A 17,164-nucleotide genomic window follows, 5' to 3' on the forward strand; every position below is an offset into this window, starting at 1 on the left:
TAAATTAAATATACTTTATTCTTCAAATATAATAAAAATATATTATTTAAATAAAATTATGTAGTTCTGATAAATAAAAAAGTAAAAGTACATAGTTTCAGTTCGCGTTTATTCATTTAGCTATTAAACGAGCGAGCTCGTGAACAAATTTATATAATACTCTCACGAGCTCGTTCGCAAAATTGTTCATTTAGCATGTAAACGAATGAATACGAGTTGAACACAAACCACATGAACACTATAAAATTTTGAATGAATCGAACATGATTATTTTATTCAACACTCGAATGAACATGAACAGAATATGAACACCTCCCGTTTATATAAAAAGCCGAACATGAACACCTCGAAACTTAGGTCAACTGAATTCATTTACACCCGTGTATGCCATAACATTACTAATTGATGATTAAATTTTCTAATGTTTGTTGTTTATTGGTTTAACTTTGTGATTGTCTATAATTTTAAAAAAATTAACTTTAACTTTTTTTTTAATTAATTAAACTTTTATGAGCCCGTAACTTTAGGGATTTTATTAGAAACATTTCTACGAATATCAAGACAATAAGAAGATGGGAAGAAAGTGGTACATATTTGACCAAATCAAGACTCCTATAAATCTGAGCTCATCAGATTAATAATCCGTAATTATTTTATTCATGAATTATTCACATGCCAATTAATTTAGACCCTCGCCCTTCCCCCTCTCATTCAAAACTATATACTATAAATATATATACATCAAAAAAGAGTCTCACTACCATCCCTCACTCCAGAAACATAAGCCAGGGGGTTTTCTGTTTGTAGAGAGAAATATTAGGATACACCTCAACATTTCTTAGAGAAAAAACCATATAAAAAAATACCATTTTCTCCCTAAAGAAAATATTGTTACACCATAGTCCTCTCAAGTTTTTCCATTGTGTAGTGAATACGCAACAATGGAGAGAACGGGAAGTGCGGCTCATAGTCAGCGAACGAGCCGGAACATGAGCCGGAACTTGAGCCTAACGATAACGAGAAGCTTAAGCAAAGCGGAAGATATATTTTTAGCCGGAAACCGATACTCGAGGAGAAGTAGCACAAAAGGCGAAGAAGATGAAGAAGCCCTAAAATGGGCTGCCATTGAGAAGTTGCCAACTTATAATAGGTTGAGAACAACTTTAATGGAGTCTCATACGGTTAATGATGGAGCCATGAGAATGCATAAAGAAGTTGATGTTGCTAAGCTTGATGTTAATGACAGGGAGATGTTTATCAATAAGATTTTTAAAGTTGCTGAAGAAGATAATGAGAAGTTCTTGAAAAAATTTAGAAAGAGAATTGACAGGTAATTTATTATTCTTTTTTCTAACTTCTAATCGTACTAGGATTTGTTTTTAGTTAATGTTTTAAGCAATCATTAGTCAAATAGCTAAAGAAAAGGTTATTGGTATTATACGATTTTTGCAATTTACTCACGTTTTATAAAAGTTGGTATGTAAATACCAACTACCGTTTCTTGTGATTGGAAAATCCAGTGAAAATTGATGATTTGGAAGCGTTAAGTGTAAATTACGCGGGCAACTACAACTTCCACATCATCAACTTTTACCGAAATTTCATCTATTGCATTTTTATACGTGATGAAGCGGATAACTCCGGCTTTTACCGAATTTTCATCTAGTGTATCAATTTGTTAAGAAACGATAATTGGTATATGTATTTATTATTTTTATAAAGTGCAATTAGATTGTAAAAACTTCTATTTTTCATGAATTTATATGATAATAAGCTTAAAAAGATCATTATATAAATTACTTACAAGTTACAACAACAAATATTGTTGTTATTGAATGTGTAATATTATTATACTAGATCCAATATAATAATTTTGAGTCTGCTATACATTCGTCACTGCTGCAATAGATCTTTGATCGATAGTGCAATAAATTTTTCAATTTGATTAAATCAAAAATTAATTAAGTTTTATTACCACGGCTGACAACGAACATAAATATTGTAATTGCAGGGTTGGAGTGCAGCTACCGAGCGTAGAAGTGAGATATGAGAATTTAACGATCGAAGCGGATTGCCAAATCGGGAGCCGAGCTCTTCCTAGCATTGCAAATGCTACTAGAAATATGGTAGAATCCGCCATCGGTGTGTTTGGAATTAATTCCAAGAGAACAAAGCTTACTATAATTAAAGATGCTTCGGCCATTTTAAAACCATCAAGGTATACACATATGATGCAACATATTTTCAAATTATAATCTAAATATTCTTTTTTCCCTCAAAGTCTAAGTATTCTCCAAAATAATTTAACAGTAAATGTCATGATCATATCCATTAGACCTTCGTTTAATTTAAAATTTTAGTTTTCAGTTAAATAATAAATTAAATTATTTTGAAATAAGATGTGGTGCTGCATGTCACTCACTCACAATTAAATTTCATAAATTCAGATTATTTTTGAGTAAAAGATTAAATCGTTTCCTAAACTTGTATTTCAAAATTAAATAACTCACTTTTTATATCAATTAATAACAATACTCTCAGTTTTTGATTTTTTATTAAGAACAATATCCTCTTTTTTTACATGAATTCGGGATAAAATTAAGTCATTACAGTCTCTAAATTTATTCATATTGTATAATCCTTTTCTTAATTGATCTAAAAACCTAAAATTTCGTCCATAATTGATTAAAATAAGTTAACAATTAAAAAAAATTATTGAAACTAATTTTCTTTTTATTATATTGTTTATAGGATGACTCTATTATTGGGCCCTCCATCCTCGGGGAAAACAACTCTTTTGCTAGCATTGGCTGGAAAATTGGACCCAAGCCTGAAGGTTGGTTAATAATACATGCAGTATGACACACAAAATTTTGTTTTGCTATACAATATAAAATTAATTTCTTATAAACAATTATTTTTCTGAAAGTAGTAAAGTTAAGCATGGTTATTCATAATTTAATCTTTATTTATGTGAAACAGGTAAGTGGAAATATAACCTATAATGGGTATAAGCTGAATGAATTTGTGCCTCGAAAAACATCAGCATATATCAGCCAAAATGATGTTCATGTTGGAATTATGACTGTCAAAGAAACCCTAGATTTCTCTGCAAGATGCCAAGGAGTTGGCTACAGATATGGTAATTACTGAGTCTACAATTTAACGGGTTAAATATTTTTACGGTTACTGAATCGTTTATGAATCTTATATACATAACGGTGATCATCCGTCTTTATTTTAATAACCGAACTTTAATTTTGTTCCATCAACGAGAGGTTAATATAACAATTCGATTCCATCAAAAAAAAAAAAAACAATTCGACCCAAACTTTATTTATGTGACAGCATACATTGGATAACCATGCAAATTTTCATAGCTATAACATAATTTTTAAATTATTATAGTAGCATGTTGTTGACGAAAAAATAAAAATTCAGTTATTAAAATATAAAAATAAACGATAATAACTGTTCTTTAAAAGATAAATAGTTCAACAATCATATTTTATTAACCCAAAATTTGATAATTAATCCTCTTACATTAAAACAAATTAACATACTAATTCCAAATTAATTAATTTATGTAGATTTGTTAAGTGAACTTGCAAGGAGAGAAAAGGAAGCAGGAATATTTCCTGAGAAAGAAGTGGATTTTTTCATGAAAGTAAGTTCAGTTAATTATTAATTTAAAGGCTCAAATTTCTAATAGCAATTATTAGTTGTTAATAAATTATAATTATGTTTCTTTAGTTAATTATTTTACTGTTTGTAATTTCAGGCAACTGCACTGGAAGGAGCTCAAAACAATCTTTTTACAGATTATACCCTCAAAGTAAGTTTCTAAACAAATATTTTATGTCTGTCAAAAAGATTGTGCATTATTTCATGTTGGTATATTCTTTAAAATATTTATTAACTTTTATAAAATATAACAATATTTAGATTAATTTCAGATCTTTCCTTTAACTGAAGGAAAGATGTGAAATTAAAAATGATTATCCTTTAAAACGTAAGACATAGTATTTTAATATTATTCCTTAAATTATGTATATGCAAACAAAATATGCATGTGAAGATAGTGACAACGTGACTTTATTATTGAGAAAGTAAATTTGTATAAATTATTCATTAGGTATTTATTTTTTTATTTGAGTAAGCAATAATTGGACTATTAATTAATTAAAGATGATTGATTTTAATAATATTATTGTTGAATTGGACAGCTGTTAGGTCTTGATATATGTAAAGATACCATTGTCGGAGATGAAATGCTCCGGGGAATATCCGGTGGTCAGAAGAAGAGAGTAACAACAGGTCAATTAATTATTTGCCTTTTTTAAATTCAACATTATTTCACAATTAACAATTACTTTTCTTAATTTTATTTTTATGATGGGTTTTAGCTCAAAATGAATAATTAAAAAAATGAAGCAAACTTAATCTTAATCAATTATTTCGATTTCAATTATTGGAAAGATGCTTTATACTACTATTATATGCTTTATACTTATTATATGATAGAAAAATAGAGAATCAAACTATTTATATTATTTTTCTTAAAAGACATTAATACCTACTAATTGCTAATTAAAGATACTACCCCCTTGAAAACAAGTCCACTACCCTTAATTAAATTAATTAATTATATTTCATTTAATAAAGTACTACCTCCGTTACGTTTAACAAGAGACGGATGAATTTTAATTTATCTTATTTAGTTCTATGAATTAGTGAAGTTTCAATTAATATTAAATTCAATATACCATATATTGAATTGCATTTGATATATAATTTAAATTATCAAAGAGATAAAAATGAAAATTGAATAGGTCATCGTGAAAGGAGTATTATTTTATTATAAATTATTGTTCAACGCACTTGTCCTATAGTATTCATATAATTATTAAAATATTTAATTTTTAGAATATTTAATGATGTAAATTAAATAGATACTGAATATTTTAATATTATATTCATGATGTGCATATAACAAAAAAATTCTTTAAAATAAAGTAAATTGCCTATCAATATATCTTATTTATTAAAAAAAATTACTTATTTACTAAATATACATAAGAAACATTGGGAATGTGGTTAATCTCACGTGGCATGGTGATCTGTATACTTGTTATCGTAGCCGGAAAATAAATATCATCAAGGATATAAAAACGGCGTCACCTTACTTTTTCCCCCAATTACCATTGAAACGACGCAGTTTTGGTAATGGAAACCCTAAATTCTAATCTCTCCCTTGCAAATGAATTTTCCCTAAAGCCCTACCATTTCTTTCCATCGAGAAATCTCACTCCATTCACAATCATGCAAACCTTTACGGGATGTTCTTTGATGTAGTTATTGAAACTTATTTGAATAACATGTATGCAAAATGTGGGCGCATAATTGATGCACGTAAACTGTTTGATTTTATGCCTGAGAGAAATTTGGTAGCATGGAATACTATGATTGGTGGGATTATTAGAAATGGGGATGTTAAATCAGCTTCAGGTTTATTTGAGAGGATGTTGGTTAAAACTCCGGTGACTTGGATTGAGATAATTGATGGCTTCGCGAGGAATGGGGATTCGGTTCCTGCTAGGTGTTGGATGATTTTCTGATGTGGAATTGTATGCACCAACTAGGATAATTCTGTACATGTAAACATTCTATGTTAGATTAATCACGGTTCAAATGAATCGTGGCAAGGGTCGAGAAAATGTTGGATCGGACATGGTTTGATGATCACGGTATATATGACAATTGGGCATACGTGTGTGTAGATAAATTCATTTTGCCTTGTGATGTGAGTTGGTGCACATGCCTATTAATTTCCTACATTTAGCTTGATCGAGTAGCTATATCATATATGTACAATATCCATTTTGTAATTTAGGATATTTTAGTGCAATTTGAGTAGCTAGTAACCATTAATCTTTAATATAATTTATTTTAATGATTACAGGAGAAATGATTGTTGGACCGACAAAAACGCTATTCATGGATGAAATATCAACGGGTTTAGACAGCTCGACGACATTTCAAATAGTTAAATGCCTGCAACAGATTGTGCACTTAACTGAAGCAACAGTGTTGATGTCGCTACTACAGCCTCCTCCTGAAACATTTGATTTGTTTGACGATGTCATTCTTCTTTCTGAAGGTCGAATTGTCTACCAGGGTCCAAGAGACCACATTCTTGAATTCTTCGAATCTTGTGGTTTCCGTTGCCCCGAAAGAAAGGGAACTGCCGATTTCTTGCAAGAGGTAACTAAAACATTTTATTTTGTCACAAAAATGACTTACGGCAACAATATTGGTGATACTTGCTAAATATACTAATATTATTATTCAAATTTATTTTATAATTTTGAATGTGCTATATTTATATGCGATGCATTTTTATTTTTGATTGTTCGAGCAATAGTATTAAAACAATTAAACAATTATAGAAATCAATTTTTTTTTACGACTAGTGGCATTCTAATTCGTCAAATTTCTAAGCATGCAAATTATGCTGTTTTCTGGGTTTATTTTGATGAAAAATGGGTAACGATCAATATTCATAAGCTTCACTCATGATGTATGTTGCTTATGAGTATTGATAATTGGTTCATTTCCCATCAAAATAGGTCCACTTGATGCACAATTCGTCCATTTAGCAGTTGGGCCGACTGCTGACTTACGAAAATGTCACCGACCCAAATTTTGGACCCCATTTTGTTATAAATTCCAAATCTGCATCCATACCCTTATTACTTTATATACTACCGAACTGTTTTCGAAATGCTACTAAACTTGGTGTTATGCAATTCCTACAGGTTACTTCAAAGAAAGACCAAGAGCAATACTGGGTAGACAGAAGTAAACCATACAAATATATATCAGTTCCTGAATTTGCAGAAAAGTTCAAGAGCTTTCATGTCGGGTTCCATCTACAGAATGAGCTAGCAGTGCCATTCGACAAGTCTCGAGGCCATCCAGCGGCTCTAGCATTTGCAAAATATTCAATTCCGAGAAAAGATCTGCTCAAAGCTTGTTGGGATAAAGAATGGCTGCTGATGAAAAAAAATGCTTTGGTTTTTGTGTCAAAGACGATCAAGATTATTATTATGGCATTAATAGCATGCACGGTATACATAAAGCCAAGAATGCATACAAAGACCGAAGAAGATGCATCAGTATTTGTCGGTGCACTTATATTCACTATGGTCACTAACATGTTTAATGGTTATGGTGACGTTGCTATGACAATCGCAAGACTTCCAGTGTTTTACAAGCAAAGGGACCTTCTTTTCCATCCAACTTGGACATTTACTCTTCCAACTGTCTTGCAAGCATTGCCTATTTCAGTCGTGGAGTCCATCGTATGGGTGTCTATAACTTATTACTCTTCTGGATTTGCACCTGAAGCTAGCAGGTAATTTTTTTTCAGATTGCACAGAAACTTCTCGAGTCCCGTGTTTCAAGTTTCATTTCCATTCGCAAAAATATTCTGAAACTCCAAAAATCTAACCTATTCTTATAAAGATATCATTTCACCGTTTTTATTTCTGGTCTTTCTCATTTTAGTATTTCTGTTTCCAAGCAACATATATTTTTAAGGGATAGAAAATAGGCTTAAAAAGAAGTTGTCTGACTAATATCCAATGGGACTTTTTAGGTATTTCAAGCATCTGTTGGCAGTATTCTTGATTCAACAAATGGCTTCAGGAGTCTTCAGACTCATTGCTGGAGTGTGCAGGACTATGATCATTGCAAATAATGGAGGAGCACTTGTTCTCCTCATTATGTTCTTGCTTGCAGGATTCTCTCTACCTAAAGGTATGACTCGGAAACTCATGTAGATCTCCAAATCAGCTTTGATTTGATACATTATGGTACTATGGATCCACAATTCTAACCCAGCTAAAACTATGGCTGTTAAAGATTATTATTCTGCATTATATGTATAAAACTTCAAAACCTTTTTCTTTCGTTGCCATTTTGTCTATATACTAAAGAGGTACTTTAACATTATTGCTGACAGATCAAATTCCAAATGCATGGGAATGGGCTTATTGGCTTTCACCCATGACTTATGGTTACAATGCCCTAACTATTAATGAAATATATGCTCCAAGGTGGATGAACAAACTGGTATGTTACAATATAGAACTAACAACATCGATATCATTTTGTGATTTAATTTATAAATGATAACATTTAATTTGTTTGTTGCAGGCTTCAGATAATAGTACGAAGTTAGGGATAGCAGTGCTACAAGACTTGGGAATTTTCCGAGATGAGAATTGGTATTGGATTGGTGTCGGTGCTCTCCTAGGATTTTCAGTTCTTTTCAACGTCCTCTTCACCTTTGCTCTAATGTACTTGAGTCGTAAGTAATTCTACCAATTTGTTTTAATTCAAACTGTTTCAATCTCTGCTTTAAGGTAGAAATTAATCTACTTGCTTGGTATGCGTAATAGCTCTTGAAAAAAAGCAAGCAGTAATCTCCGAGGAAGCAGCATTGGAATTGGAAGATGAAGAAGACTTGAATGGCGAACCAAGACTAAAAGTAAGCAAGTCACAGAAAGAAACATTGCCCCACTCATTAACTGCTGCTGATGGAAATAATACACGTAAGTTATAGACATATACAATAGATTAGTTTATTTATACTTTAAAGTACTCATTTTACTTAGTAAATTTAGATTACTGACAAGAATAAGAAATTGAAATATCTCAGGAGAATTGGAAATTCAGAGGATGAGCAGCCCTCCAAATCCGAGTGGACGATCTATAAATGCTGGTACTATGGACGCGGCGACAGGCGCTCCTCCTAAGAAAGGAATGGCTCTTCCTTTCACTCCATTGGCAATGTCCTTCGAAAATGTCAATTATTTTGTAGATATGCCTGTTGTAAGATTCAATTCCTTCTGTTCTCTGATTTTCTATTTCCCTAGACATTCAGAAACACATTTTACAATGTTACTTTCAACAGGAAATGAAACAACAAGGAGTTGGAGAAGACAGGCTTCAATTACTTAGGGAAGTAACAGGTGCATTTAGGCCCGGAATCCTGACAGCTTTAATGGGAGTAAGTGGAGCAGGAAAAACAACATTGATGGATGTTTTAGCTGGAAGAAAAACTGGTGGATACATTGAAGGCGATATCAGAATTTCAGGATACCCCAAGAATCAAGAAACCTTTGCCAGAATTTCAGGATATTGTGAACAGAATGATCTCCACTCACCTCAAGTCACAGTTAAAGAATCCTTGATCTACTCTGCATTCCTTCGCCTTCCTGCACAAGTTAGCAAAGAGGAAAAAATGGTAAACCTTTCGTTTTCAAATCATTTCCCAATTCAACATTTTCCATTTCAGCATTTTATGTTTCATTTTTTTTCGTTCCAGCATTTTTCGATTCAACATTTTCCGTTTTAATATTTCTGCTTCCGTGTTACATAGATAGAATCAGAACGTATGAGGTAATACTTATAAGAATTTGTCTGTAATGTTATCAGACTTTCGTTGATCAAGTGTTGGAATTGGTAGAGCTAGACAATCTTAAAGATGCAATAGTTGGGCTGCCTGGAGTGACAGGGCTGTCAACAGAACAACGAAAAAGGTTGACAATTGCGGTGGAGCTTGTTGCTAATCCTTCAATTATTTTCATGGACGAACCGACTTCCGGACTTGATGCAAGAGCAGCAGCAATTGTGATGAGGGCTGTGAGAAACACTGTGGATACTGGTAGAACTGTTGTATGCACAATCCATCAGCCTAGTATCGACATCTTTGAAGCCTTTGATGAGTTGCTCCTGATGAAGAGAGGAGGACAAATTATATATTTAGGGCCATTAGGTCAAAATTCACAAAAAATTGTTGAATATTTTGAGGTATATTTTATTATATATGACCTCTAACTTCTAGGAAATTTTTGAGGTTATAAAAATCTAAGTCTCTGTTTAATCACACAATGCAGGAAGTTCCTGGAGTTCCTAAAATCACAGAGAAGGACAATCCATCTACATGGATGCTAGAAGTAAGCTCTGTAGCGGCTGAAGTCCGGCTTGGAACAGACTTTGCAGAATATTACAAGTCATCATCCTTGTGTCAGTAAGTCAAAGAACAACTTTCTTTTTTGCATTGCACAGAACCTGTTGAGTCATACATTTTGGTGCTTTGTTTTTGCTTCTTGAAAGACTTCTAAAACTACCAAACTTTATATTTATAATATATTTTTTTAAATTACCTATTCGCTTATATCTGTTGCAACGCTTTCATTTCCATACAATATTCTGTTAAACTATTTAAACTTTTGACATTGATCCTTATAACCGAGCAGGAGAAACAAAGCTTTAGTGGATGAATTAGCCTTGCCGCCTCCAGGAGCAAGAGACCTTTATTTTGCGACGCAATATTCACAAAATTTATGGGGACAGTTCAAGAATTGCCTTTGGAAACAATGGTGGAGTTACTGGAGAAGTCCTGATTATAATCTTGGCAGGAGCTTCTTCACCTTGATTGCTGCCTTTCTAGTGGGGACTGTATTCTGGAAAGTTGGAACTAAAAGGTAATTAGAACCAAAATTTGATGAATTTCCATTTCTTTTAATTGTCATGAATTATAATTGCTAAATTAATACAATGTCCTTCGTCTATGTTATACAATTCAGGGACACTGCAGGTGCACTAAATACGATCATTGGTGCAATGTACTCGGCTGTCATATTTATTGGTATCAACAACTGCTCAACAGTACAACCCATAATAGGAATTGAAAGAACTGTGTTTTATCGCGAAAGAGCAGCTGGAATGTACTCTGCATTACCTTATGCCCTTTCACAGGTAAGCCAACTCTAAATATTTTGTACCCTTTGAATTGCAACATAAATCATCACCATAACTGTTCAATCTCGAGTTCTGACTAGACATGTGTATCAGCCTGAGTATCCATTCAGGCCCGTCGAGTTTGGGCGGGTTTGCACACTTAATTTTAAAACGAAGTTCGATTAAAACCTCCATTAGATCCGGTTTTGATGACATGGTTTTGAACTTTTAGTTCCACTTAAAATTTCTAGTAGAATCGGAAAAGTCCCCTTCGAGTCCATATAATTTTTATGTATGGACCAAACGTGATAAAAATAGGCCTAAACCGGAACTGAGCTGGGTTTGAACTTGCTTATAGAAGAGCCAGATTCGGTTGAATCCGGTCTTCAGGTCTAGTTCCGACCCTAGTCAGGCTAGTTAGGGCCAATTTTCCATAAAAACAAAAAATAAGAAGTTGCACTATCTGTCTAATTGACTCGACCCATGTATGCTGTGCAGGTTGTTTGTGAAATACCTTATGTGTTGTTTCAGACAATATATTATACACTTATAGTGTATGCATTAGTAGCCTTTGAATGGACAGCAGCCAAATTTTTCTGGTTCTTCTTTGTCTCCTTCTTCTCCTTCCTCTACTTCACATTCTACGGAATGATGACCGTTTCCATCACGCCAGACCTTCAAGTAGCAGCCATTTTCGCAGCAGCATTTTACGGACTTTTCAATCTCTTCTCAGGATTTTACATTCCACGACCGGTATATATACTTCAATTTCTCGAACATATCGTATAATAACTAGTTAAAATTGCAATATTCTAACAGAAACCTTGTTAATAATTTCAGAAAATTCCCAAATGGTGGGTATGGTACTACTGGATGTGTCCATTGGCATGGACAGTGTACGGACTAATTGTGTCGCAGTACCATGACGTTGAAGACCGCATCAAAGTTCCTGGAGTTTCGGTTGATCCTACGATTAAAGAGTATATTCAGGATCATTACGGGTATGATCCAGATTTCATGGGACCGGTCGCTGTCGTGCTGGTCGGCTTCTGCTTCTTCTTTGCTTTTATTTATGCATATGCCATTAAAACACTCAACTTCCAAACCAGATAAACATTATTATTTTCCTGCTATAAAGTTTTAAGCTTTCAGAGATGTATTTGTAAATGTAAAGGATTGTTCAATTTAGTAATAAATTTCAAGAAAATTTCTGAGTGCAACTGTTGTTCTTAAACTTATTCTGCAAGTAATCAAATGATAAGAGTAAAACCTAAAGAAAATCCGTGAGCAGTGATTATGCGATAAATAATGAGATTTTAATTATTTTTCACAAAATCAATTGATATATATATTAAATTTCATTATTTTTTAACAGAATGTTGTTGAGCGCTTGCACTAGGTTTACCAAGTGTAACTAGATTTGAATCAAAGTGATTTTTTTTCATCATTAACATTTTCTGGTCCATCTTCTTTAGACCTAACTCTTCAAACAGGAAATTGTAATTGTCCGATGATTAAATCATTTAATATTTTGATACTATATTGAAAATTCGCTCTAAAGTTATGGGGCTAAATGACACATAATAAAATTAGATCCATCATATAAACAATTCTTAAACTTGTATTTCGGAGTCAAATTAATAATTTTTAATTTTTTTTGTCAATTTTATCTCAAATTTTCTTAAGTTAGATCAAATTTTTTAATATTTGTATTTCAAACGCGTAATTTATGTGAACTCAAGATACATATTTAGAAATTTAATTGATTAAATTGATCGACTTGATCCTGAAATACAACTTTAAATCTATTTAATTAAAAAAATTAAAAATAATTTATTTAATTTTAAGAGATAAATTAAAGGTCGGATTGATCCTTTGTTCGTAATTTTTAGAAGAGAGGAAGTATAAGGTTGGTGTCTAACACTAATGATCCAATTAGCCTTAAGAGAAAGTTCGATTGACTTTGTTGTGAATTGTAATGACATGAAATACTTTATTAGACCACTAATTACTTAATGGAGCATTGATACAAAAATGTTAATTTCATACACATTTATTGATTAAAATACGTGTACGAGTATATAAGCTTCTTTTTAGGCAAAAACCTTAAGGTCAACTCAAGGATTAACTTGCTTCTACTTAACGGCACAATCTGTTTTAAGAACATCTAAATTGATTTTACCCCTTAATTACGAAAATACATTACTCCCTTGTGAAATTAAATCTTGGCATATTAACAAAAGTTAGTGACTAAATGTAACACGATTATTACACAAATAGAGATTTTCAAATTACATGCCTGAAAAATATTTAATTAAGCCATTGAATGACTTAGATTCTTAGAATATAGGAAAATACTCAAAACTACAAAAAAAAATATATTAGTTAATGTATGTTTTACTAAGTAATATATAAGCAACGAAACTATTAAGTCATTAATGTATAGGAGTATTTTATTAATACATAAACTACAAAACATTTTAAAAATAATATTTAATTTTATACAAATAAATTAAAATTTACTATAAAAGTAAATATCATATTTTTAAAAAAGTCAATTCCAAATTTTATAATTTTTTAAGTAATAATAATCAAACAATAATATTATTATTACTAAAAAATTATGTCAATTTAATTTAAATCTAAAATACAAGTTTAAGCAACGGTTTTCGTACTCTTCATTCTTCTCTTCCATTGTTTCTAGAAACCTTCATATTTTTCCTTTAGAGTATAACAAAATCTGTTTTGAATGAATCGTTAAAATATTTGAGTGCATTTTTGAAAATCTGTTTGCCCTATAAATTGCATCATCTTCCTCATTCTTCATTAAGCAAGGTTTTTAAGTCAAAAATCTTATTCAAGCTTCAAACATTTTTCATGCATTATTGAAATCATTTTTACTTATTGTTTTTATTGAGTTTCACTATTTGGTGCCTTATTTACTCTGTCTTACCTATAAGTTTAGTTGTATCAAAAGAGTATTTTCTGCACACTTAAATGAAGGCTTAATTACTTAAAACCTCCCATCTTAATTTTTTTTTTCATTTATACCCTGACTTTGTAAAAAAACTATTTGTACCCAATTTTGGGTTTTTAGGTTTCATCTCTACCCAAAAGTACTAAAATTGCCTCTTTTCACTTGAAAAAAGTTTAATATAATCTTTTAATTTATGTTTATATAAAAATTAGACGTATGATATAACCTTTTATTTGATTGTTTTTTATTTTTTCATCTTTTAATTCATTAAATTGTCAATTATATTTTTGTATTGGGTAGATGAAACCTAAAAACTCAAAATTGCGTACAAATGACTTTTTTACAAGGTCGGGGTAAAACAAAAAAAAAAGTTTAAGGTGAGTTTTTTTTAAATAATTAGGCCCTTAAAAGAACATCTGTTGTTAAAGGTTTTGTAAACGCTTAGATGATAAATTTACTGGTCGTGAGTTTCTTGAACTTGGGAATACCAGAGGATGGAAAATCAGATTAGAACAAGTAGTTTTTAGCTCTGTATTTCTAGGCAGTTATTTCTTGTCCGAAAAAAAATTGGTTAATAAAAATCTCAAGTGGTGATATATTGAGGAGTGGATGTATGCAGATGCAGAACCACTATAAAAAATTTGTGTTCTTTATTTCATTAATGTTTGTTTCCAGTTTAGTTTTAAAAATAGTTAAATTAATTTCATAATATTTTTACAAGCTATTTTGACATTTAGCACCAAAAGTTTTTAAGTTCTCAATTTACCCTCTCTGGAAAAGCCATCTGGACCAAATCCGAAAGTAAAATTACTCCATAATTTTCCAACCTAGAACAAGAAAATAAAAAAATAGCAATCAGCAAGAATGAATTTGTTCACTAGATAGAAATGGAATACTGGTATAAAATTAAATGTACTAAACTATCATTTCGTCAAAACATTAAGTCAACATAATAAATGCTAATCCTTAGTTTTTCATGCATTGGTAGAATTAGTTAGAAGGAGTTGTTGGTTACTGATGGATACCGAATCCCACTGAAAGTATAATGGAGCCGAGTTGCAGGAGATCCACTCTCAGGCGACACCGGACTCCCCCTGAAGACGGAAAGATATGGAGATACCGAATCTCTAAGATTCGGTAATACACTAATAAAGACCGAATCCCACATGATCCGCCAAGAGCGCGTCAGGTCCGGGATTCGGATAAACGACTAAATATGGAAACCTTGTCCTATTTGGACACAAACACTACATATGGAAGGATAAGCTCTACTTTAGGAAGATAAGACTATTTAGGAAGACGTTCCTAAATAGGACTCTTATCAGATTAAGGTAGATCTCGACAAATCAGGAGAATCCTTAAGATACGGCCGAATCCCTACAAAGTAGGATTCACCTACCTAATACAACTCTACTAGGTATATTCGACTACTATAAAAGGAGCACGAGGTATGCCTAGAATCACAATTACATTCATATACTCAAAACGCTGCTCAAAGCTCTAAACTGACTTTAGCATCGGAGAGTTAATCGGACAACCACCGTCCGGTTAGCTTCTACCCTGTTTTGCAGGTTCGCTCACCGGTTCAGAAGGCAGACTCCATCAATTGGCGCCGTCTGTGGGAAAAGCTTAACTAAACTTCAAAAGAAGGAGCTTTTCTGAACTCAAAAACAAATCTCATTGAAGAAGATGACTTCTGAAAGAGTAAACCTGAAAGACAAGCAACCAATGGACCCAAAAAGCACTCCGGAGATAATCAACGTGACGGAAGACGGGCTTCTCAACTCCGGGGAAAAAGGCAACACCGGAGGGCTCTCTTTCTCAACACCCCAGTACCAAACTAATCCAATAAGAGGAAGCATCCCAATTGCTTTCAACCTAAGCACTGAAGAACAAGCACCGAATGCAGCAGCACAAGATCCACACAGCGAAATGCTGAAAAAGATACTAGAATCTGTACAGGCAAATCTTGACAGATTGGCCAATGAGGCCAAAAGAACAAACGACAGGCACGAAGAAACTATGAAAATGCTAAGGGAAAACTTCAGCCCTACAGCTCCCAGAAGAAGAGAAAGAACAGAAAAAGCAAACCCAGGCCGACGAGAGACAAGGGCAGAAAACAACAAAAGCAAAGAACCTCGGACCAGAGGAAACGAAGAAAGGAACGAAGCAAGAAACCAGCGAGAAAAGGAAACCAGCGACGAGGAAAGTCCTGACAGAGAAAAATCTAACGAGGAATCACCGGAGACACCCAGAAATGAGCACAACCAGGAGGACGCCCGAAGCGGTCTGAATACGAAAAGAGACGAACGAAGGGAGAAGGAAAAAGAAGACGCCCCACCAAGGAGTAAGCGACAAGAAAGAGATGCAGGGAAAGAACAAAATAAGAAAAAACACCAAGAAGGAGAGGGCGAATCGTCAGAGACACCCCAAAAAAGCAAAGCCACATATGTGGTGGAAGAAGATTTAGAAGAGAAGATCGCCAAAGCGCTCAAGAAACTAAAATCTGAAGAATTAGACATAGAGGATCTCAGGTTGAAAGGATCACCCCTCTCGCCCGAGATCATGGAGGAAACCATCCCGTACAGCATGAAGCTGCCGACCTTGCCAATTTTCAATGGGGAAGGAGACCCCCGAGACCATACCTCTAGGTTCACAGCGACCATGGGGCTACTCAGCGTATCAGACGCCATCCTCTGCAGGGTTTTCCCTACCACGCTCACGGGCACAGCCCAGAGATGGTATAACAAATTAAAACCAGGCTCGATCAAAAGCTTCGCTTCGCTTTCAACAGAATTCCTCAACAGATATCTCACAAACATCCCAGCTAAAACCACTACCAGTATCCTAAGAGCCTGTATCCAAGAAGAAGGAGAAACCCTGCGAAGCTACATCGAACGATTCAACAAGCAAGCTATGAAGATAGACAACCTGAACGTCGACATGGCGACAGAAGCATTGCGAGACGGGACGCGATTCGGAAAGCTGGTGGACAAGCTGCTAGTCAATAAACCCACAACTTTCTCAAACTTAATGGGCATAGCTCAGAAATACTTCGAGTTAGACGAAGGGCGAAGGGCGATTCGCGGAAAGGAAGCAAAAGGAAAAGAATCAAAAGAGAGATCCAGAGAAAAAACCAAGTCCAAACCTGATGACAGGAGAGGAAGACCCGAAGAAAGCAGACGATTCGCCCCCCAGACAAGATATGAATCGAGATACGATCCCAGAGATGATGAGAATAACTTCACTCCATTAAACACCAGCCGAACTAATGTCCTCATGTGGATCAAAGAAAACATCAAAAACGTGGTATGGCCACCCAAAATGAAAGCAGAAGCAAGAGACACCAGAAAGTACTGCAAATTTCACGACGAT

General features: G+C 33.4%; 1 protein-coding gene across 1 annotated transcript; it reads left to right on the plus strand.

Annotated features, from left to right (window-relative positions):
• The first annotated feature begins 747 nt into the window (after positions 1–747).
• Positions 748–12,032, plus strand: LOC126682432 (ABC transporter G family member 29-like). Its single transcript, XM_050378121.1, has 21 exons — positions 748–1,330; positions 2,012–2,218; positions 2,752–2,836; positions 2,983–3,142; positions 3,591–3,667; positions 3,782–3,835; positions 4,227–4,317; positions 5,963–6,264; positions 6,819–7,417; positions 7,661–7,821; positions 8,027–8,136; positions 8,221–8,374; positions 8,466–8,618; positions 8,726–8,898; positions 8,981–9,313; positions 9,505–9,879; positions 9,966–10,099; positions 10,329–10,556; positions 10,659–10,830; positions 11,311–11,565; positions 11,653–12,032. Exons 1-21 carry the CDS (start codon positions 942–944, stop codon positions 11,923–11,925), a joined length of 4,485 nt encoding a protein of 1,494 aa, XP_050234078.1. The 5' UTR covers positions 748–941; the 3' UTR covers positions 11,926–12,032.
• The last annotated feature ends 5,132 nt before the right edge of the window (positions 12,033–17,164 follow it).

The sequence above is a fragment of the Mercurialis annua genome, linkage group LG5 (assembly GCF_937616625.2).
Source record: "Mercurialis annua linkage group LG5, ddMerAnnu1.2, whole genome shotgun sequence".
NCBI classification, from domain to species: domain Eukaryota; kingdom Viridiplantae; phylum Streptophyta; class Magnoliopsida; order Malpighiales; family Euphorbiaceae; genus Mercurialis; species Mercurialis annua.

Bases quoted from the DNA above. Each gene is read 5' to 3' on its own strand.
- LOC126682432 (XM_050378121.1), top strand. From the start codon at position 942: ATGGAGAGAACGGGAAGTGCGGCTCATAGTCAGCGAACGAGCCGGAAC. The intron at 7,822-8,026 runs GTATGACTCGGA...TATTGCTGACAG, and splicing joins AGGATTCTCTCTACCTAAAG to ATCAAATTCCAAATGCATGG. The intron at 10,557-10,658 runs GTAATTAGAACC...TATACAATTCAG, and splicing joins TGGAAAGTTGGAACTAAAAG to GGACACTGCAGGTGCACTAA.